The sequence below is a fragment of the Curcuma longa genome, chromosome 8 (genome assembly GCF_044706935.1).
Source record: "Curcuma longa cultivar G26 ecotype Majalengka, Jawa Barat chromosome 8, ITB_CL_G26_1.1, whole genome shotgun sequence".
Taxonomy (NCBI): Eukaryota; Viridiplantae; Streptophyta; class Magnoliopsida; order Zingiberales; family Zingiberaceae; genus Curcuma; species Curcuma longa.
Genome location: NC_133868.1, coordinates 10,950,483 through 10,972,622, shown reverse-complemented (window position 1 = coordinate 10,972,622; position 22,140 = coordinate 10,950,483). Strand labels below are relative to the sequence as shown.

Sequence of the window (22,140 nt, the reverse complement as noted above, 5' to 3'; positions counted from 1 at the left end):
GAAAACAACTTAGCTGAATTTGGTGGAAGATAAGAGCACAACCTTCTGTCGTGTCGTTAGAGTGGCAGTCTCGTCAAAAAAGTTTAGATTTTGAGGCAAATTCTGTCTGATCAAGTTATTAACCAAATAAAGAAAGAAAAGATTGTGAAAGAGACATTTAATTATTCAGTGGAGGAAGGATTTGGCTCCATTGCTTTCTAAGATCCTTTCACTAAGAGAGGCAGGATTTGGCTCCATTACCTTAATATTATTTTCAATGAGGAAATCATAAGTTCTTTTGAGAATTTATGATAAAAGGTAGGTAGATGCTCAGTGGGTTCCAATTTGGCAGTAGTTATTTTAACTTCTCATGTTTTGGTTCAATTTGCACTCGCTAAATATATCTCAACCTGCAGTCTGAAGCTTGAAATCATAAGTCTCATGCCGATCAATCTAAGTCACTCAAAAATAACTTTCCTAGAGACTAAATATTTTTCAGGATGGTAAAAGGAAGGAACAAATAAGAAGGATTACTAGTGAATAAACAAAAATTCCATAATAATATATCAAATTTCATCTGTAAAAATTCAAGACCAACAGCTTAACTATTTAAGTGAACAAAACAAACTATGAATATGTGCAGATATTACATGATTAAAGTTTATCTGATTCTTCTGTTCCACTTAATCATCCCTCCCAAATCATGCAGTCCCATCAAACAAATATACCATGCCCATTGCATTACGCAAACTCTATGCCATGGTAAAGAGGTTATTAGGAGTCACTGATTGGTGTAACTTGAATTTATATCTAGTAGAGTTTCAGTATGGAACTGGTATCCTTACTGTAGGTGGCCCATGTTTCATGTCCTCCAAAATCAGTTTAAATAGAGCTTGTGCAACAGGACCTTCCCTACCTACAACAACAAAAGCAGTTTAGAGCCAGAGCTGTAGAAGTGTGATGCCTATACCATTATAAAGTTACTGAACATGATCCAGTTGTATGAAATAGATAAAACAAAATATAAACAGAAAGAAAGCAAAGAGTGGAAGATTTTCAACTTGATTTTCTAAGCTTACCAAAAAGTCTATCATGAGTTATGTCTTTTGAGTATGATTCATTGTTGTTCCAACAATGTGGCAAATGAAATTTTAAATAGGAGAAAACATGAGCTTCAATATAAATCCCTCAATGCTTGCATTCACATATGACCACCAGCTGTTCAAACTCCTTCCCTATTAACTCAAACATATACAACCTTTTGGTTCACAATGGTCAACTGACCTTATGAAGGGTTGAGTCAAAGTGTACACGACAATAAAAATTTAGAAGTAGTTGAGGCATTAGAGTGGTATGCTATGTTGTTGGCTCTTGGGATCTGGTAGGCCAAGTTGAGCCAAGACTGGCATGCTGTGTTGCTAAACCTTCAGGTCGGCAAAACAAGTTTAGGTCAAAATTGAATTTCTAACGTTGTCGACCCTTGAAGTCAAATAAACTGGGCAGGTTCCTACTTGCTAGGTCATCAACAAAAAGTGAACACCCTCTAGAGCAAGTGAGAACCAATTTCGTGTGCACATAATTTTTGATGCACGATGCAGATACTAAGGCCCATGATGGCATAGAAACTTCCCCTGTAAATACATCACTTGGGCTTAGACCTTTGCAAACCATACGAGTGATATTATGTTTCAAGCAGATATTTGTTTAAATATATAGATGTGAATATGCAAGCTTCTTATATAAGAAAAGAAGACTTACCAGAACCAATGGGATGTTCATCCCATTGAAGAACAGGCTTCACAAGTATTCCACTTCCAACAAGCATCATCTCATTGGCCGCCTTTCCTTCCTGGACTGTGACATTCCTTGTATTAATTGCACTTAGCCTGCCATCAGCTAGAAGTTCTTCTGCAAGAACTAATACTCTTTTGGCTGTACATCCACTGAGAATTTTGTCAAAAGGAGGCATGATTAGTTCTCTGTCTTTTGTCACAAATGCCACATTCATATTGGGACCCTCAGCAATAAAGCCTTCATCATCTAGCCAAATTGCTGCAAATGCCCCATTCTCTTCAGCTTGCATTTTTGAGAGTGCATTAGGGAGATAATTAACATTCTTCATCACAGCAAACTGAAGTGGTTTCATAGGGATGGTAGATGTTACTACTTTATCTCCGCTACAAACTGGTAAGGATGGAGCTTCAATCACGATAGCATAAAGAGCAGGATTTAAACAGCCTGATGGAGATAACTGGAAATCTCCAGGTCCTGGAGAGAGCCAATATCTTAATGACCCTTGCATGCATTTCGAAACTGCTACAGTTTGTGTAAGGATATTCTTAATTGTAGGTTGATCAAAAGGAAGCTGGATTTTTGCCATTGATGCAGATTTCAAGAAACGATCTAGATGTTGATCTAGCTCATAAAGGTGCCTGAGTAGGAGAGACATGCAAAGAAAAGGTGTGAGGTTGGAATTTGACTTGAAGACAGACTACATTTTTATTTCTTAGGAAATATTTTTAGTTTCAACACATACAAGGTCATAAGAACCAAAAGTTTAGAATTCATTTTTAAGACTCATTTCTACTTGAATAAAGAAACAACATTAAATATAAAGGATTGTGAGAACAATCCTACTGAAAGAATCTTACTGTACTTCTCACTTCTTAAAGAAAATTCAATTTATTTGTGTTGAAAACATAAAACATATGAGACTTTTCAAATTTTCTTCTTGATAGACTCATTGGTGGTCAACTGTGCCAACTTTTTTCCTGTTACAAACTATTTGACGTGGGTACTAACCCAAAGAGCCTTTCAATGAACAACATGGTCATTTGAGAGTTCACGATATGGATTTCTTTGGATCCATGCACTCTCATTTTGACCAAGAGCAAACAGACATATCTGACTTAGCCTACAGGCGGAAACCATACTTCTAAAAGAGGACTAGAAATTGAACTGAAAGAACTTCAAATCACTAGTTCACTAGTCAAACTAGTGGGTCAATTGATCGAATTGCATATCAAACTAAAAATAAATCCGGACAAGCTAACAAGTCAGACAGGCATAGTTTAATCGGCCCCAATTGCATAATTATAACAATAATCCTAAATTTTTGTTTACAGAAATCATATTTATATATTAGCCATCAATACAAATACGTCTAGTTTACAAAAACCTTAACAAAATTATTGATAAAAAGAGGTCTTTACCCATCTAATATTCAGTAGAAACCAGAGTAATCAGGTGAATGACTTGGGGTTTGGATTTTTATGTTATTGGTAATAGTTTATATTGTAAAATGGCATCTCTACCAATCTAATACTAGACTAAATAAATGAGTATTTTAGGGGTTTTAGGAGAATAACAAAATCATTCTGGTCTTTTATGCTATTGGACCTCCATGTTTGATAAAAACAAATCAATTCCACCAGGTTTATCTAGGTCATATGCAAATACGATCTCATTGTATAAATTGATTGGATTGGAACCTGAGTCTTAATTTTACCACACAAAATGATAGTCCAGTTGATGAGACTGGCTAGATAGTCCAACCACAAAGGGCCATGCAACATTGATAAGTTCTACATAAAGAGGCACCTGTTGGTTGTATTAGCAGACCAACTACAATGGACAAAGGGCAAAAACTACTAGTGATTTCAGTTCATTTCAGAGTTGTTTCCTCATTTCTTGACTATCAGTATGTTACCCTAAAGCCCCACTTCAACACTAGGTTGAAGTATATAGCTCAGTTAGACACAAACCATTTATGCCGAACTTAAACTACCTCAACCAAGCTAAAAGAAATTAAATTGATTTCAACTCACTCCGAGCTTCGACTGAACCCAGTCGAGCTCTTCTCACCTTAACCACCTCTAGCCTATTCTTCACCCATGAGATCTCAAAAATCTAGTAGACTTCTACATATACTGGGTTTTGAGTCATAACAGATTAAATTAGTGGTATCTCCAAAAAGTTGCTAGACATGGATACAAGAAGAAAGAAAGAGAAAATTAAATCCATAACTCACCTGATTCACCAGTGAAGCAAATGCTCAAACTTCTAGCTAGCCAAGGAGGGGTCGAGCTTGAAATTTTCCATATTATAAATGAAAGAATTGTTTATTTCTAGGGCCACAAGTTCAAATTTTTCATTGGACTCAGTGGTGGTAGGTAAGGAAACATGAAACAATGAACTCACAATTAAAATTTACGCAGGAGTGATTAGGAAGATATTTCTTGAGCTAATGGTAGAGGAAAAGTCAAAGGTAGATGTTAGAGTGATGGAAGATTTGAGGGAGAAGTATGACATTGATGAGGAGCACGAATAATTTGAGCACCTACAGGAAAAAGAAAAAATTATCTTGGTGTCAAGAACCAAGTAATTTGAGGAGGAACAAATGTACAAGGGGCAAGAATTAAGGCAACAAAAATGAGAAGTCCAAAGACTTGAACACCCTTCACTCTGAGATTCAAAAGGAGCATGTCCCAAAGAATTTTCACAAATATATGGACACTTATGATGAGAGTATAGATTGTCAGAGCATATCACTGCTTTTAATTCCCATACGTCCTTTGTAAAAAATGTATGATGCACTAATGTGCCTAGTTTTTTCCAACAACATTCCAAGTGGTAGCACGCTGATGGTTTGCTAATTGTCATTTGGAAATTGTCAATTTTAGAGCTCACCAATGTTTTGAGGTTTATTCTGTGAGCATTAATTGAATAATTCAAGCTGCAAATAGCCTGATATCATTGAAGAAAGGGATGAGCCGCTTTCAAAAATTTTTGAACATGTTTATCATGGTGACAAGGTAAATAGATGGTTTGATCCAACTATCCTAATGGTTATCTTCAAGTTTGCCTCAATAGATTTTTATAATATTCACGTTCTTTATATAAGAACTTCCAATGGAGTATGATAAAATGTTCGAAAGAGCAAATAGATACTGGGACAATGTAATGCAAAATAAGGCCACGAAGATAAAACCCTAAAGGATCGAGCAGCCAAGGAGCTTTTGACAAGTACTCAAGGGAGTTTAACAGACACAACCTATAATGAGAAGGCTTAAAAGAAGCACCCTAAATGCCCCACAGTCCAAAGCACTTATGAAAATCAAAGATCAAAACCTGCAACTGCCTAAGCCACGACCAATTTGATCTTTATTCAGTATAAAAGATAGAATGAAGCATTGTCGATATCACCAGGATCATAGGCATGACATAGACAAATGCATTCAGCTAAAATTTCAGACTGAGGAAATAATCAGGAAATAGCATTTTGCAAGTTTGTCAGTCAAAAGGAGAAGGAACAGATTCAGGAGACTCAGAAGCATCTCAATTTGATAAATAGAGGGTCAACTTCAGGAGGGAAAAGTAGTGATAAGTCGGTCTTATGCCTGAAGGAAACCTTCATCTTTTGCTTTGCATGTAGAGCATGAATACAATTAGAATCTCAGTTCTCAAAAGAGGATACAGTTAGAATCAGGATACCCTGGTACTCCTAACTAGTCGGTTAGGAAGGATCTGGTAGATACAGGCAATTTGGTCAATGCATTGTACTAAGATACATTCTTAAAGATGGCTATACTCAAAGTGAAAGTATCATGTTGATAAGTTTTACTAGAGATGGCATAAGGACTCTTGAAACGACTGTTTTGACTGTAACTGTTGGAAAGGAGTGCCACATCTGAACTGTACAAGCCAAGTTCTTAGTAGTAGATTTAACTTCAGCATATATTGTGATTCTAGAGAACTTGGCATGTTTATGGAACTTGCCATTGTGGAGGGGAGAGAGTTCTCAAGGCTTGACATGTGGTCAAATTAAAGAATTTTTTTGCTTAAAAAATCAACTAATGTAAACATGTTCCATCTAGAATATTTCAAAGGCATGGTAAATTTCATAGGGGATACCCATCCATTATAGCAGCAGTATCAAAGACACCATGTCCTCGATGGACCATGTGATCATCCATTGGAATAACCATTGCTGCAGGATCTGTAGTAATTCCACCAAAGATGCTGGAGTACATGGCCAAGTAATGCTGCATGCTGCTTGAGTTTCCACGAAATGTTCTAAGCCTTTGTACAACCTAGTCATTTGCCACACAAATACTACTTAGAAAATTACTCTTATATAATCAACTTTTGATAAAATATATTGTAGGAGGAATAATTATTTTAAAAAAAAATACAATATTCAACATAAATAGAAAAATTAAAATATGAATAATTATTCAGTCTGATTAGCTTCATTCAAAATAACAATTTTATCCACTTATAACTTCAAATAGTGTAAGCTTCTCAATTATAATTTAAGAGAAAATTTGAGTTTGAAGATGTAATGCGAATTTTTATAAGCCAAACGTGGCATACATTGAGATCCTCAGTTGAAGGACAACAAAACAATGAAGTCTTCATTTGTTTTATTTTTAACTAGCTTTACCAATCAGTGATCTTCAATGATGAAGAATGCTGCTATCAGACACCAAACAAGTGGCCTGCATTGTGATTATTCTAAATGAAGAACTCAGGAACGATAGACAGGATTACTTTGAAACCAGCAATAACTATAATTAAATATTGCATTAAAAATGGAAGCAGATAACTTGTCGCTTTCATGTATACGTTAGCAATAACGATAGACTAAAAAAAGCTGAACCATTCCACAAGTATACTCAATTGCTAACCAGTTTAAGGAGGGAATATATTTACCTCAGAATCAGACAAGACAGGAACATCAGATCTAGTGATAGAAGCCTTGATGGAATCTGATCACAAAGCAAATAAACTGTCATGACTCAACTTACCAAGTAAAAAAGATCAAATGCAAGAACTTTCTTTGAGAATGAGAGAAGGCGATCCTCGCAACCTTTTGAGGAGTTACTAGCTCCAAGTTCTCACTAGTCACTCCTTTTTCATTCTCTCCAAATCGAGCAACCATGCTATATTGGGAATCCGCCCAATCACGAGACGAAATGATGCTAATTCAAATTTGCAGCATTATCCAAAAGAAACCATTCATTTTCTTTTTTCCCGTAGAAAAAAAAACAGTAAATTTCCAATCCAAGTTTCCTCCAATTCGAATCGAAGTGAAAAAGACAAATCATTTGAGAGGCACTGATTTATATGCCAAAACGGACTAAAAGGTCAACGCTTACCGCCACAATCGGGGCTCCTCACAACCCTCACTGCTCCTCGCCTTTTCTCACCCGCCTGCAGCTTAAAAACCCGAAAGCAATCACCTCTAAGCGTGAGAGTACTCCGCCTTCCAAAAGCGCAAGGACCACAATGCAGATCGGCGATCGTGGGAGCAGGAACGTTCTCCGATAGGGGGTGCCGTAGAGCTGTGGCGATGGAAGCCATGGGAAGGAGGACGGAAGCGGTGGGTAAGCTGGCGCAAAGTAGTCGCACGGCGACCGGAGCGGAGGTATCAGAGCAGGAAATCGACGCAGTCGGTAGTTCTCCACGACTAAAACAGTTTGTTTCCTTGTGATTCAATGTTTTTCTATTTACGGAAAATTGATCGAGCCGTCCATGGGCTGGCCTAACCACAGCGGTGTTAACCACAAGTTCAATAAAAGACCTTAGTTAACCACAGCGGTAACTTTAAGGGGCATTTGATTGAAGATTATCATAATATTGATAACCTTAGTTATCTATCTAAAATTATTAATTATAATTTTATTTGATTTAGATTATGATCAATTTTTAAATAATATAATATCACCATCACATCAACAAATCGGTTATAATCTGAGAATATGATTATCTTAGCAGTCTAAAATTTTTTATTATTCCTGAGATTAATGAAATTTTTTGTCAAGATTACCTTTGATTTTAAAACTCAATTAATTCAAATGTATTATGAAATTTAATTGATACCGAGTTAATTATTTTAAATTTTAATTTAAAATTTTATAAAATTAAAAAAGATGATTTATTTTAAATTTTAAAAAATAAAATTAATTAATTATATTTATTAATTTAATAAATTACTTTATTAAAATAATTATCTTAATGAGTTATATTATTAAAATAAAATTAACAAATTATATTTATTAATTTAATAAATTATTTTATTAAAATAACTATTTTAATGAATTATTTTTTAAATATATATAAATGTATTTTAAATTTTAAAAAATAAACTTAACAAATTATATTTATTAATTTAATGAATTATTTTATTAAAATAATTATATTAAAGAATTATTTTATTAAAAAATATATAAATTTATGTTAAATTTTAAAAAATAAAATTAATAAATTATATTTATTAATTTAATAAATTATTTTATTAAATAATTATTTTAATAAATAATTTAAAATAAAATTAATTATAAATTTTAATGATTTAATTAAATTTATTTTAAATTTAAAAAAAATTAAAATTATATAATTTAATAAATTATTTTATTAAAATAATTAAATGAATTTTTTCAAAAATATAATAAATTTAAGTTAAATTTTAAAAAATAAATGAATAAATGATGTTTATTAATTTAATAAATGATTTTATTAAAATAATTGTTTTAAAAATTATTTTATTTTTAATGAATTATATTTATTAATTTAACAAATTATTTTATTAAAATAATTATTTTAATGAATTATTTTTTAAAATATATATAAATTTATTTTAAATTTAAAAATATATTTATGAATTTAATGAATTATTTTATTAAAATAATTATTTTAATAAATTATTTTACTAAAAATATATAAATTTATTTTAAATTTTAAAAAATTGTAATTTAATTACATTTATTTTTTATATATTATCAATTTATTATCATTATTAATATTTTTAATATTAATATTATTAATTTAATTTAATTTATTTAAATTAAGGGTAAAATAGTAAATATTAAGTTGAACTAAACAATATTAGATTATATTTTATAGCACATAACCTTGATTATGTAATCCATAATTACATAATCAAGATTATATATGATAATTTGAATCAAACACAAAAGTATCAAATTGATTTTACAATATTTTAATTATATATATATTTATTTATATATTTAAAAAAATACCTCCAATCCCTTCTCATCCATCATTATATTTCTTAGATTTTTTTTCTATTTTATATTTTGTAAATTTTCTTCATATTTTCTGATTTTTTAAAGTTCATCATCTAAGCTAAATTACTTCAATATTTAAAATTTCATAACAAGTCTTGGACGCTGTTCAACGTAAACAATCAAGCACAAATATCTATTGCTAAAATACCAAAAAATATAGTTAAAAAATAATAATAAGGGGGAAAAAATCATTCTCTCATCACTGAAATATCAAATCAATATAGATAAACTAAATCATTCTCGATAGTGTTTGCATACCATCTACAAGTGCAAGAGCTGTCTTAACATGTGAGATTCATTACCAATTTAAAATATTTACAGGCAAATCTCTTGGTCCGTGGAATGTCCACTCGGCTGCTGCCCCAAAAGTCTTGCGTGTAAACTACATGGTTAGTGATTCATATGGCTGACTCTCACAAACATGGTTTCATTAATTGATTCATTCCTCTTAGACTGCCCTCCCATCGGCGAGGAACTTTAAAAAACAAAAAAAAAAATAGCTTCTTCCACTTATAAGAAATAATCTTGTTGCATGACCTGGAGTTATGTGCCTGGGAATCCATTGCCAGAGCTGGAGAGTATTATGAAGGCACAGACAACGGACAAGGAGAAAACGGAGACCCAGGTGTTCTCTGCGTACATCTCCATGGCATCAGTAACAGAAAAACGTGCCCGGCTCTCGGCCCAGTTGCGAATCCTGTCAGCCTCAGCCGCATATAATGCTCTTCCCTGAAGATTATATTTTTCATAATATATATGCAATCGAACATGTTCGAAAGTTCAGTAAACTATCGGAAGAAAATTAATCATCTATAGACTACCAGGAACAAAGAAATGAGGGTTAAGTTACCTGCTCATCAAACCATCGGCCTCGACGAAGCCAAGCAGTGACCAAGGCGAGTAAGATTCGAGGTGGTGTTAAGTAATTAACTGCTTTTCCACTTCCTTTGACGACTCGCATCCTTGGCACTAGAGTTCTGGCCACTGTTTCTGGAAGCTCACATATTATGTTGAACATCTGTTTGTTTCTCAGTGTTGAACCACTACATATTTGAATAAGAACATAATTTAACACGTAATATAATGGTAGGCATTCTCAAAACATACAATTAAAACGACACCTTTGGGATGCTAAGTATAGGCATCTAGGTAGCAGTGTGCCAAAAATAACTCAAGTTGACTGAGAAGAATAAAACATTTTTGAAATGCGGATTTAATATTAGAAAGAGACAGCTGATGGTTTTTATGTGCTGCCGCATTAAGAAGTTTCTTCTTAAATTGCTCATTTCCGTCATTGAACAACTTTGTATGACTCAAATAAGTTGTACTAAACCAGAAAATGACAAAATCATTATTGCATATTTACCTTAGAAGTAAATCTGTAAGGACCATTCCTGGAGAAGCTGTGTGCATGCCAACCTTGGAACGTTTATATTCTTTAAGAAGTGATGCTTGAAGTTGTCTAAGTCCACACTTAGTTGATCCATAGCTGTGAAATAAATAAAGTAGTTGGTACAAGAATTACAAAAACTGCACTAGCATGACCAAAACTCTCCTAGAAAACCAAGCTTTTTATGCAAGTCATGTGAAGTTAGATCCACAAGGAAAGATGATATGATAAATACTAACATACACCTTTCAAAGAAACAAACAAAATATTAGGGCAGTAGAAAAAGAAGAAAAAAAAACTTACACGGCTGTCAATGGTGTGCTCGATCCTCCGGAACCTGCACCATCCATGTTAAATATGTGCCCTCCCTTGTCTTGGGATTCCATGAGATGAATTGCTTCTTTTGTACAGATTAAAGAACCAACCAAGTTTGTTGAAACAATCTAGCAAATCAAAACATGAAACGACTAAGTCTTACAATATCAGAATTTTCAACATAAATAAATTGAGATCATGCAAAAGCCATAATCAAGAGACAAGAGGAAGTGATTTGAAAACATCAGGAAGTGCTTAATATGTCGACAACGAATAAGCATGACTTTTGAATTTATAAGAAACAATCAAAATATTAAGCAAACAAGAAACCTGCATTTCTTTTTTCCTTTGTTTTTCTCTTCCTCATCCATATATCAGGAAATGCACACTCGCAAAACCAAGGCAAAGGCATTTACATATGATACACAAGTGGCAATACTTAAGTATGCACACAGGAAAAGTAGCAATTTTGATGTGGGTTGCACATGCCATCAAATCTAATAGAAGCCATGATATGGCCACATCAATGACAAATTTCACTCATTCCTAGTGTTACCAAAAATTTCTCAAAGATTAACAAAATTATTTGGGGTTGCAATCACAAACAAATGAAAAAATATACAGTGGTGTAAATTTTGTCAAGAATAAAAAAAGGTGATAATTTTTTCCCCAACCTGCTCAATCTCATCATCCGTGAACTGAAGAAGTGGTCTAAAACCTTTATTTGTGCCAGCATTATTAATCTGTTCATAGCATCAAAAAGGCAATCAGATGTTCTGAACATAAAACATAATAGCAAAATTAGACAGACAGAGTCTTCCAAGCTGTGGGTAATTGCATTTCATCTCAGAGATTTCAGGATATACTAGTTTAACAAGCATATAGGCAGTTCATTTCCCCTATTTTACCCCTGCCTTACCATTAATTGTATGAATATAACAATAATACTTCAAAACACACTTACATGTGATAGGGTGCATTGAAAATCCTTAGTAAAAACAAAAAGTGCAGCACATGACACAGAAATGCAATCAGTAGATAAATTTCTATAAATTTAAGCTATTTTGATATAGGAAACTAGGCCCTACTAGCATTATACAATTACAAAATGAATGCCTAGATCGGAAGCATGTATTTAACCCACAATAGTTTGGGCTCATGGTTTGTTGTTTGCTTAGATATAGATACTGAACCAAGATGAGAATAGCAAATTCTTTGGCGGTTGACTTAGTTGGCGCACTTCTAACAGGGATGAGTTTTCATTAATTTTCACAGATAGAAAGTAGAAACGTTATTGAGGAACGACAAGTGGCAAGTCAAGGAATTTAGGTATATACTAAACTGAATGCTATAGAATGTCACAAACTTAAATACTTACCCAAATGTCCACTGAACCCAATTCATGTAAAGCGAAGTTTGCCAATTTTCTTACATCCTCTGGCTTGCAAACATCACAAGCAATACCAACAACCATAGCTTGTGATAAATTTGCATTGGCTTTGTTTTCAGAAACTGTTGAGCTCTCCTTTAGGTTTTCCCTTAGTTCTTCCACAGTCTGTTGTACTGATTCAGGGCTGTCTTCAACAAACCAAGTTGGAAGAATAAGGAAACTGGCATAGACTGTAGAGACTAGAAGAAAGAAAAACTCTCTCATTTGCCTAGAGAGAAGTCAAGACAATGAATACGACCTGCGTGAAGCAATGACAACTCTATCTCCTGATAGAAGAAACTCACGAGCAAGTGCCTTGCCTAGCCCTCTTGTGCTGTAAAATAGTGCCAATGGAATCAAAAGATAGCATCTTCAGTTCATCAGCTAAAAGAAAATTATCATATTTTAAAGTAATAGCTCCTAGAGTATTAATTAACACTGTGGGGAACCAGGTTGGCACCATATAGTCATTATATTGAAAATCTTTGTTTGTTGTACTGCATTTAGCAAGATCCAAGATAATCAAGTTCTCACACATTAAATGAATGTACCAGCTATCTGTTCAATGGAATGATGTGCACTAAGATTTTTGTCTTTGTACAGAGGTGTCAATCAGTAAAGCGTATCTTCTGAATGAACATATTGCCGTATCATTATATTTTATCAAAACTAGTAGTACCTTCCAGTAATAACAACATTCCTTGGACCAGCTTTGCAATGCTCTTCTAGAACCATGTTTGCACCTATCATTGTTCCAATAATAATTCCACCAAGCCAGCTATACCAAATGAGTGTGTTCATCTGACTGTCTCCGCCTACATAGGCAGAAAATGCATCAAAAGAATCATAGATCAGAAAATTAGTTCTTCTCAACCTGAAAGAATCTAATTATGGAAGTTGAGAATCTCAGATATAGCAAGGAGTGTTAGAAACCTGATAACTGAAATCCAATTGCAAGAATTACTCCCGTACTCATCATGGTAACAAGATATCTTCCCAATTGTGTTGCACACTGTGAAAATAACATGAAAAGAAGACTCAGAAAAGTAACAATAGAATGAATATAACATGAGGCATTTATACTCTAATGTTCTGGATCAATTAAATCTGATGTTGTGGTAAACGAACTATGGTCACTGGTAATTATTTGAAAGAAGAAAAAAAACCACGTTTTACATTAAAGAAAGCATGTAAACAAGAAAAGAAAAATTGATGCAAATATAACATACAAGAATACTCCCCCTCTAGGAATCCCGTTTCTTTTTACACTTGGGATATCAAGGTCTATTCTGTATCAGTAAAATCTCAGCTCAATAACGCAGCTTCAACTTTATTTCTTCATATATCAATAAGACAAGATTTTTTGTGCACGTAATTATAAATTTTAGGATTGCTAAAAGCTGCAAGCAACTCTACTGACTAGGAAAAACAATTCCTTTCATGCTAAAACTTGCCACTTTGGCACACATTATCCATAGTCAATCATGACCAGAAAAAGAGAACGCAGATAGAAACGAATCTAGTAAGAAGGCCATGGTTGAAGAATGTTTGATGACTACAATATGCTTTAAAAAGAATCTTTCTTCCTATTTCTACCTTCGTGCTTGCTCTAAATTCAGTTGAGAGAAAATAAAGGAGAGGAAAGGGAATCAGAAAAGAACTCACAGAGAAGAAAACCTCTTCCACTTTCTCCACGAACTTCCTATATTGTCCCACAGGTCTCGAATCTGACCCGGAAAGCTTGACGATCATTGACTTGAGCGCGTAAAGAGCACCCTTACGTTTTAGTTTTCGCGATCCCTTCTCATCCTCGACCGCCAGCATCCTGCTGTCACGGTCCTCAGAAGGCAACTCCGAAGAGGAGGTCTCCTCCCCTCGGTTATCCGATCTAAAAGAATGGCAAGGAAACAGTGGGACTCCCCGGCGGCGGCACAACCCTGTTCCCAAGAAGGAGATCCCGTCATAGGTGGCGGGGTTCCGGTAGAAGCGCGGACGGCGCCTGAAGCCGCCCGAATCGCATCGAGCGACGTCCTTGGAGCTAAGAAGGTCAAAGGGGTGACCTGGGAGGTGGAGGTGGGCGGCAGCGGCCATGGCGAGAGGAGGCGGCATAAGCTGCCACCACAAAGTCGAACGATTGCGATGAATCAAGCGAACGCTAAAATATCTAAATATCTCGCGAGCAAGCGAGGAGGACGAAGACCACACGTTTCAGGAAACGCTCCGCTATCTATGCGGACGATCGCCTGTCCCGACACGGATCAGGTTCCCGAGTCCGACAAGCCGGCGGACACACATGGCGAACACACAGAGGCTGCCTTGCTACATGCTGTTTCCGGAAGACGCAGGATCAGCAACTTCTGCCCTTAAGTTGAGACGGCCACGTCAGCGCATTCGAGGTCGCTTTTTTCTCCACGAAAGAAGCGTGGATGCCGTCCGCGATTTTTGTGGACTGCGAAATCACGTCTCCACGTGTCGCCGCGTCATTATCGGACAAGTATGATCTCGCAGCTGCAAGGCGCCGGCGTTTAACATCTGGTCGTTGGTTTGGGAATCCACCGTGATTACACGGTTTTGGATGGTGGTCCTTAAAGAAGATATGTATGGGATCCGTGCAGCCGGTGCGTGGCGTGTGCTGCTACTGTTAGCTGCTGCAGGCGAGCAAACTCGACGGAGCGAAGGTTTGACACGTTGGTTAATAACGAAATCTTAGCTACCACATTTGGTTACGGATAGTAGTGTCTCTCTGGTATAGAAGTGTTTGTCCCTAATTGAGTAGGTAGTTAACACATTTGTGATATTTCCTAGTAACAATGGAAATAGAAATAAAGAGGAGTTTCAAAAATAAATCTCATCATCCTTTCTAGTTGTTGTGATTTAATATACTCGAGGAATATTTTTACTTACAGATGTCTTCACTCGAGTTAAGATATTAGTCTATCAATGTAATTCGCATTATAAAAAGTCATATAATTTAAATCCAATTAAATTTCATTTCAATATATCTTTTTACTATCTCATTTTCATTAAAAAAGTTCCTTTGAATATTTGTACAAGGAGAGTTAGAGATAGTTAAAATACTTAAGAGTTTAAACAATTGAAACAATTCTATTTGAGTTAGAATCCTAACTATTAATTGATTGATCGACTCCATCAATTAACTGTTCTTCTAAAATAGTTGATTGTCAATTGGTAGTTTTCAGATCGAAATTCAGAAATGCATTGATAATTTTAAAATTTTTGAAAAAATCATCAAAATTCATACAAAAATTATTTATGTCAAATACTATTAAGAAAAAAATAATATTTTAAGAAAATATCTTTTATTTTCAAATAATGACAAAGTTGAAAATTTTTGAAATCTTCAATGTTTCCCTCTAACTTTATATTAATATCATTGATTTCTATCAACAAATAGATTAAAAGTTCATCAAGGTTTTCAAAATTAATTTAAAAAATATTTTTCAGAATCAATTTTCAACTATGATTTATGAGCTAAATGCATATGCTTTTATATTAGTTTTTTCATGATTCAACACAAAATTTATTTGATTTGATAAAACTTAGCTCATTATATATCAAATTAGCACCTTAAACTTAATTAGTTCATCATCTTATCATCTCACTTGTGTCTAATGTATCTCAATACACAAAAGTTATTTTATAATTTTTATGAGATATAAAAGAGTTTTTCCTAAATTAAAGGATTGTCCAATTGATTAGAGATCAATTGCACCAACCTAAAAAATCTACAAAATATACTATTTTTGACAATTAAATGTTATATAAGTTAGTAAATAAGTTTACTTTTAAATTATTCACGAACAGCGCAACGAACCGAGTTTAAAGTTTATTTATTTTATATATTTTTTACTTATTCAAGAACGTTGGATTTACAATCCAATGAATAATCAACCAAAAAATAAAAATAGAGAAACATCTTTTCTGCCATATATATAATTGTCTAATTTTGTTATTAAATAATTAAATAAACATTTAGAGGTACGAATAAAAGAAAGATCATTTATATATAATTTATTATAAAATAAATAAACTGATAAATAAAAAACTCATCAGTGTATCGACGGTTGGGTGTGGAGCCTGTGGTCCACAGAACATCCACGCTAAAGAACACACAGGCAGCATCCAGCAACGTCACAAAACCGAATGCATGCATTAAAGGGCACAAGATCTAGCGACATGAAAATAACAAAAAGAAATCCAATCTCTGCCATGGAATTTAAAAGACTTCAAATCTTTTCCCCCTTTTTCTAACACGAACGACGTGGATATATATCTTCGTTCACAGAATAGAATCTGATACCTACTAATATAATTGAACATATTCTAATTCCTTTTACACATGCATGTTCTCTTCTCCTCTGGCCTCTCGTTTTGCCTGCAAATGACAATATCCTCAGATTAGTTTACTTCGATTATATTGAGATATGATATCACTGGCAGTCGCCACACTTCCACTAGATTTCATGAACATTTTCAGTTTGCAGGACATGCATCTCTGAAATCGAACTGTCCTTCCTGCCTCAACATTTTTATTTTATCACAAACACTTCCATCAAGTGCAAGAGCACAAAACTTGATCAGCAGAAAGAATCATGTACCATATTCGTTGAATTACCAAATCCAAACTGATCAGGTAATTTCATTAATGTGATGTACAAGTTTCATGCACTGCATGGTTCTCAACATCTCCAGACAATTAAAAGATATGCAGATCATGCAGTTTTTCTGCATGGTTCTCAACATCTTTTATCTACTTGCACTGCCAATATAATCCAACCTCTCTCAAGTCTTTTAAATAGCCATCCTTTGTGTCTGCACTTGAAACACCAAGGATGGACGGCGGGAAGAAGGGGAGTGTGGAAGTCGACGTGCCTCCGGCGAAGAACACCGGCGGAGGCAGTAATACTTGTAGTAATACTTCGCCAAGAAAATGGATTTGGGACGTGCTGGAATTTGCCATGGAGGACACCAACAGGGTGGCCTTCTCCCTCAAAGTAGGCTTCGCTTGCCTCCTCGTGTCACTGCTCATACTGATCAGGCATCCCTACGAGGTCTTCGGCACCAACATTGTTTGGGCCTTAATCACTGTGGCCATCATGTTTGAGTACACCGTTGGTTAGTTAATTTAACTCCAGTGTACGTAGTAACTTAAATTCATAAGTTAGACTTAATTATTCGTAAAAAAAATATTTTAGGTGCTACATTTAACAGAGGATTCAACAGAGCTCTCGGGAGTTTGTTTGCAGGAATCTTTGCAGTCATGTTCATGCAAATCGCTGCGTCGAGCGGCAGCATTTTGGCGCCTTATATCATTGCTTTCAGTATCTTTCTTGTCGGTAGGCTTCATCTCTTTAACCTTTAATTAATGACGAGTTTATCGATATTTGTGAGTGATTATTGGATTAACGAATGTAGGAGCTATCACATCCTTCATGAAGCTGTGGCCATCCTTGGTTCCTTACGAGTATGGCTTTAGGGTCATCCTATTCACATATTGTTTGATCGTCGCCAACGGGTATAATCGAGTGGGAGATCCGATGAGGACCTCCGTCGTTCGGCTGTACTCGGTCGCGATGGGCGGCGCCGTCACCGTCCTCGTAAACGTTCTCATTTTTCCGATATGGGCCGGCGAGCAGCTGCACAAAGAGCTCATCGAGCACTTCAACTTGGTGGCCGACTCCCTTCAAGGTTAACTAGCTAGTTTGCTTCAGCGTTAATCGCATTTTCCCAATCATCAATTGTTCTTCTTTCTTTGCGGAAGAATGCGTGAAGAAGTACTTGAACGACGACGGAACCGAACGCCCGGAATTCTTAAAGACGGTGATGGACGACTTCGACGACGAGCCAGCTTATCGCAAGTGTCGAGCTACTTTGACTTCATCGTCGACCCTTGATTCCTTGGTACTACATGCAGCATCTCCCTTGAAGTCAACGCCATAGTATTCATCCAGTTTAAGTGTTTGTAAAAATGCCCGTGCAGGCCAATTCAGCTAAATGGGAGCCACCGCACGGTAGATTCCGGCATTTCTTCCATCCGTGGGCAGAGTACGTAAGTGTCGGCGCTGTTTTACGTCACTGCTCCTATGAAGTCATGGCGATGCATGGATGTTTGCATTCAGAAATACAAGTGGGTGCACTTGAATCATCATACGATAGATTTGTGTTCAATTTAGATCATATTGTCGATATAAATATATACCTTTTTACAGGCTCCTTATAGTCTACGGTGTGCCTTCCGAGCTGACATCCTCGACACAGCCACACGAGCAGCCGAGCTCCTCCGTAGCTTAAGCGAAGACATATACAACATGAAGCGTCGCCCTCACCCCACTCTCCTCAATCACGTCCATAATTCCGCTGAACGCCTGCAGCGCGCCATCGACCTCCACTCCTACCTCCTCACTTCCTCTCAGCTCTCCTTAGACAGGGAGGAGGGAGAGGGTGATAACGACGACGACGACGACGACGGCCATCGAATTGGAGTCGTGGCGATTAATGTCGGTGCTTTCAAGGAGACGACGGTGACAAAGCAGCACAGGAGACTCCGGTCGTGGCCTTCTGTCGAGGCGGCTGAGCTTGAAGATGGAGCGATCGACTTGATGCAGAGGCGCGCGTTTGTGCGCAGTACTGCAGCTTTGTCCCTCGCTACTTTTACATCATTGCTCGTAGAGTTCGTGGCGCGGCTTGATCACTTGGTGGAAGCGGTTGATAAGCTTGGAAGGTTGGCCAAGTTCAAGCATGAGATCGTGACCTAAAGCATTATGTTACGTTGATTGGTCTTCACTTTTATATTTTTTTCTAAAAAAAATAATTATACACTTAAACTATCAACAAATATCTAAATTAATAAATTCTTATAATTTTGCTAAGCTAAAGAGGAGGGATCATTGTCCAAGAATATCATTATTTTTCGAGAGGTATTGAGATCCAACCAAACCGAGAAGAGTATACTACTGTACTAGCACCACATATATTGGGCTAGTTAATATGAAGTAGGGCCATGTAAGTTGTTTCTAAGGTTGTAAATCAACGAACCGAATGTTCATGAACAAATTTGATATTTGGATTGATAAGAGATTCAGAGGCGGAGGCAGGATTTTTGCCGAGGGAGAGCCATTTTTTAATATCGCATTGTCATACTAATAAAACAAATTTTGAATTAACTAAGAAATAAGTTACATTCTGTTGGTGCAGTCTGCACTAACGGTCAAACTCAAGTTTTGATGAATGACAAATAAGTTAAAGTTAGGTTTGTTATGTGTTTAACCTCTTTAATAAGTGTGCAGGGTCGAAAGACTTAACCAGACACCAGGCTGAAGTCCAGGGTGGTTGAGCCCTGGCAGGAAGTCCAGTTGGGTCCGCGGAGCCTGATAACTGGCCGAAGACCAAGTTGGTTGAGACTTGGCAGAAAGACCAGGATGGTTAAGTCTTGGCAGAAAGTCCTGGTGGGTTAAGAAGTCAAGTAGAGCTGCGCGAGGTAAGTCACTGGAGGAGCGAACCAGTGAGGACGAGTCCAATTTTGGACTTTAGGCGCGGTTCAACTTAGACCCACTTGGGTGATCTAAGTTGAGTCCTGGTTAGATCCTGGTCTAGATTGACAGGATCTAATTAATTTTGAATATTCTATATTTTAGCATATATTATTTTATAGAGTTTATTTGATATATGGACTAAATTAATTTTGCAAATAAATTCTATAAAATTAATCTTAATTATTATTCATTTTGTAAATCTGAAATTAAGGAGGATAAAATTAAAGAGCATAAATATTCATTTTATTTATTATTATCTATTTTATTAAATGATAAAATTATTCATATAAAAATAATATATATATATATATATTATTTGAATTATCTTTTAATCCTGGATAAGATAAACTGCAATGTGTGGATCAAGTTTTGCGTTTTTTTAAAAACATTTGCAGATCTAGATAAACTCATTAGTGTCTATATAAAGCTTCGGTCAGTGCATGAATAATAGAACTTCGACCAACGTCACTCTTCTGCGGCGACCCGAGCTTCGACACGACCACGTCCAAATTATACCGGAAGATTACCCCAACATCCGAGCGCATCCAGAATTTTCTGTTGTTGGGTAACGAAAGTTTTTTTTGTTTGATTATTTTCGGCATTTATTTAAAAGTCAAGTGTGGGATTATCACACTTTTTGATCATTGTATTCGCCTACTCTACCAGAGTTTTATCTGGTAGAGAGATTTAGTGGATTACCCACAGGAAAGGTCCAAGGGACCTGGACCTTCGAGTAGGAGTCGTCGACGGCTCCGAACGAAGTAAAATCGTTCTGTATTCTCTTGTGTGCATTTCCCGTTTCGTATTTCTCATTTTCCGTTGCACGCTTTTCAAAGCATAAATTTTCTAACTCTGATTTTAAACGAACGAATTTTTTAAAAAAACACGTGATTCACCCCCCTCTCACGTGCACTCGATCCTACACATTCAACGCAATCTAAGTTGCGCTCTTCGCTTTTTCATAGAATCAAATTCATCTATGACAGAATTGACATCAAAACTGCGAGCAATATCCTTCTCAATATACATTATCAAAGAATTTGATAAGAAAGCATCTTCCATTTTGTTCTGCAACCTATTCTTCACAATTTTCATCGTAGAAAATGCACATTCTGATGTTGCAGTAGAAACTAATATGGTCAAAATAAGTCGAATCAATTTGTCAACTATCTTGATGGATCTCTTTCCGCTGTTCTAGTGGATGACAAATTGCATTATTATCCTCAAAACTGTCGATATACCTTTTAGCCCCCTTTTAATATATATAAATTTTCAATTTTCAACAGAAGACTTCCAATTGGCTTAAATTTTCCTTGTTTCTTTCTTAATATCCTAAAATATTAAAAAAATTTAATATTATAAATATTGACTTTTTTCTTTCTAAACTTAAAATAATAATAATATTATGAGATTTTATTTAAAACTTATTAATTTATATAATCATTTTTTTACTAGCTCAATTTAAAAAGAAATAATCTCTTTAATTATTATTATATATGCTTCTCAGAGTCTCTGATTTCTGCAAATAAAGAGATGCAGTGAAAGTTTTGCAATGTTAATTAAGCTCACACACAACAACAGCGGGATAAGTACTATAAACAGGAACGAAACGGCAACGAAGATCCTTCAATTTCTCTGATCGATCTTTATATGAAACTGCGAGAGTAAAGATCGATGCGCAAGATGTGCTTGATCAATTTTTCTCAAGTTTCAGAAAGGTCTTGGGGCAGGGGGGCGACCGCCCCCAGGCGCCCCCCCTAGCTCCGCCCCTTAGAGATTGTTTATGTTCATTCAATACATACAAAATTAATTAAATGAATTATCAAGTATGAATAATTTGTTAAATTAAATAAATAAATTTGAACATATATATATTCAACTTGTTAATATTCATGAATAATATTGATGAACAATATTTGTGAATCATGTTTATCAACAATATCAACATTCTAAATAAAAAAATCTTTCAAAATAAATAAATAAATTTATATTATCAAGCTCAATAACCAACCAAACTAGTTTAAAATATTTATAAAAATTTTAAATAATCAAACAAACTTGACTTCAGAGTTTCATAATATCCAAACGAACCAAGTTCAAGCCAAACTTAAATCAAACTCAAGCTCATAAAATAGAAATCAAGCCAAGCTTGAATAATCATTTGAATGACTTGATTCATCTTAATTCGGCTTGGCTTGGTTTGATTTAGCTTGACTCGATTACCTTATTAAACAAGTAATTTAAATATCATAAAATTTAACTCGACTTAGTTAGTTTGCATCCCTAGTTATTTCTATTGAGTTGGAGGGGATCATTATCTAAGAGTATCAATACATCATTAATTGAAGAGTAGAGAGATTGAAGAAGATTTAATTAATAATA

General features: G+C 35.2%; 3 protein-coding genes across 3 annotated transcripts; 1 reads left to right on the top strand and 2 right to left on the bottom strand.

Annotated features, from left to right (window-relative positions):
• Positions 1–559: 559 nt before the first annotated feature.
• LOC141833692 (D-amino-acid transaminase, chloroplastic-like) lies at positions 560–7,443 on the bottom strand. The gene is made up of 5 exons (XM_074721180.1): positions 7,140–7,443; positions 6,694–6,749; positions 5,893–6,071; positions 1,738–2,411; positions 560–895 (listed from the first exon to the last, which is right to left on the bottom strand). Exons 1-5 carry the CDS (start codon positions 7,342–7,344, stop codon positions 801–803), a joined length of 1,209 nt encoding a protein of 402 aa, XP_074577281.1. The 5' UTR covers positions 7,345–7,443; the 3' UTR covers positions 560–800.
• Positions 7,444–9,348: 1,905 nt separating this feature from the next.
• Positions 9,349–14,348, bottom strand: LOC141833655 (putative chlorophyll(ide) b reductase NYC1, chloroplastic). Its single transcript, XM_074721137.1, has 10 exons — positions 13,871–14,348; positions 13,139–13,217; positions 12,885–13,020; positions 12,465–12,539; positions 12,155–12,350; positions 11,451–11,519; positions 10,765–10,904; positions 10,438–10,560; positions 9,922–10,114; positions 9,349–9,800 (listed from the first exon to the last, which is right to left on the bottom strand). The coding sequence occupies exons 1-10, from the start codon at positions 14,312–14,314 to the stop codon at positions 9,615–9,617; spliced, it is 1,641 nt and encodes a 546-aa protein (XP_074577238.1). The 5' UTR covers positions 14,315–14,348; the 3' UTR covers positions 9,349–9,614.
• A 2,710-nt stretch (positions 14,349–17,058) lies between these two features.
• LOC141834191 (aluminum-activated malate transporter 9-like) lies at positions 17,059–18,981 on the top strand. Its single transcript, XM_074721644.1, has 6 exons — positions 17,059–17,341; positions 17,422–17,562; positions 17,642–17,914; positions 17,988–18,127; positions 18,207–18,353; positions 18,436–18,981. The coding sequence occupies exons 1-6, from the start codon at positions 17,059–17,061 to the stop codon at positions 18,979–18,981; spliced, it is 1,530 nt and encodes a 509-aa protein (XP_074577745.1).
• The last annotated feature ends 3,159 nt before the right edge of the window (positions 18,982–22,140 follow it).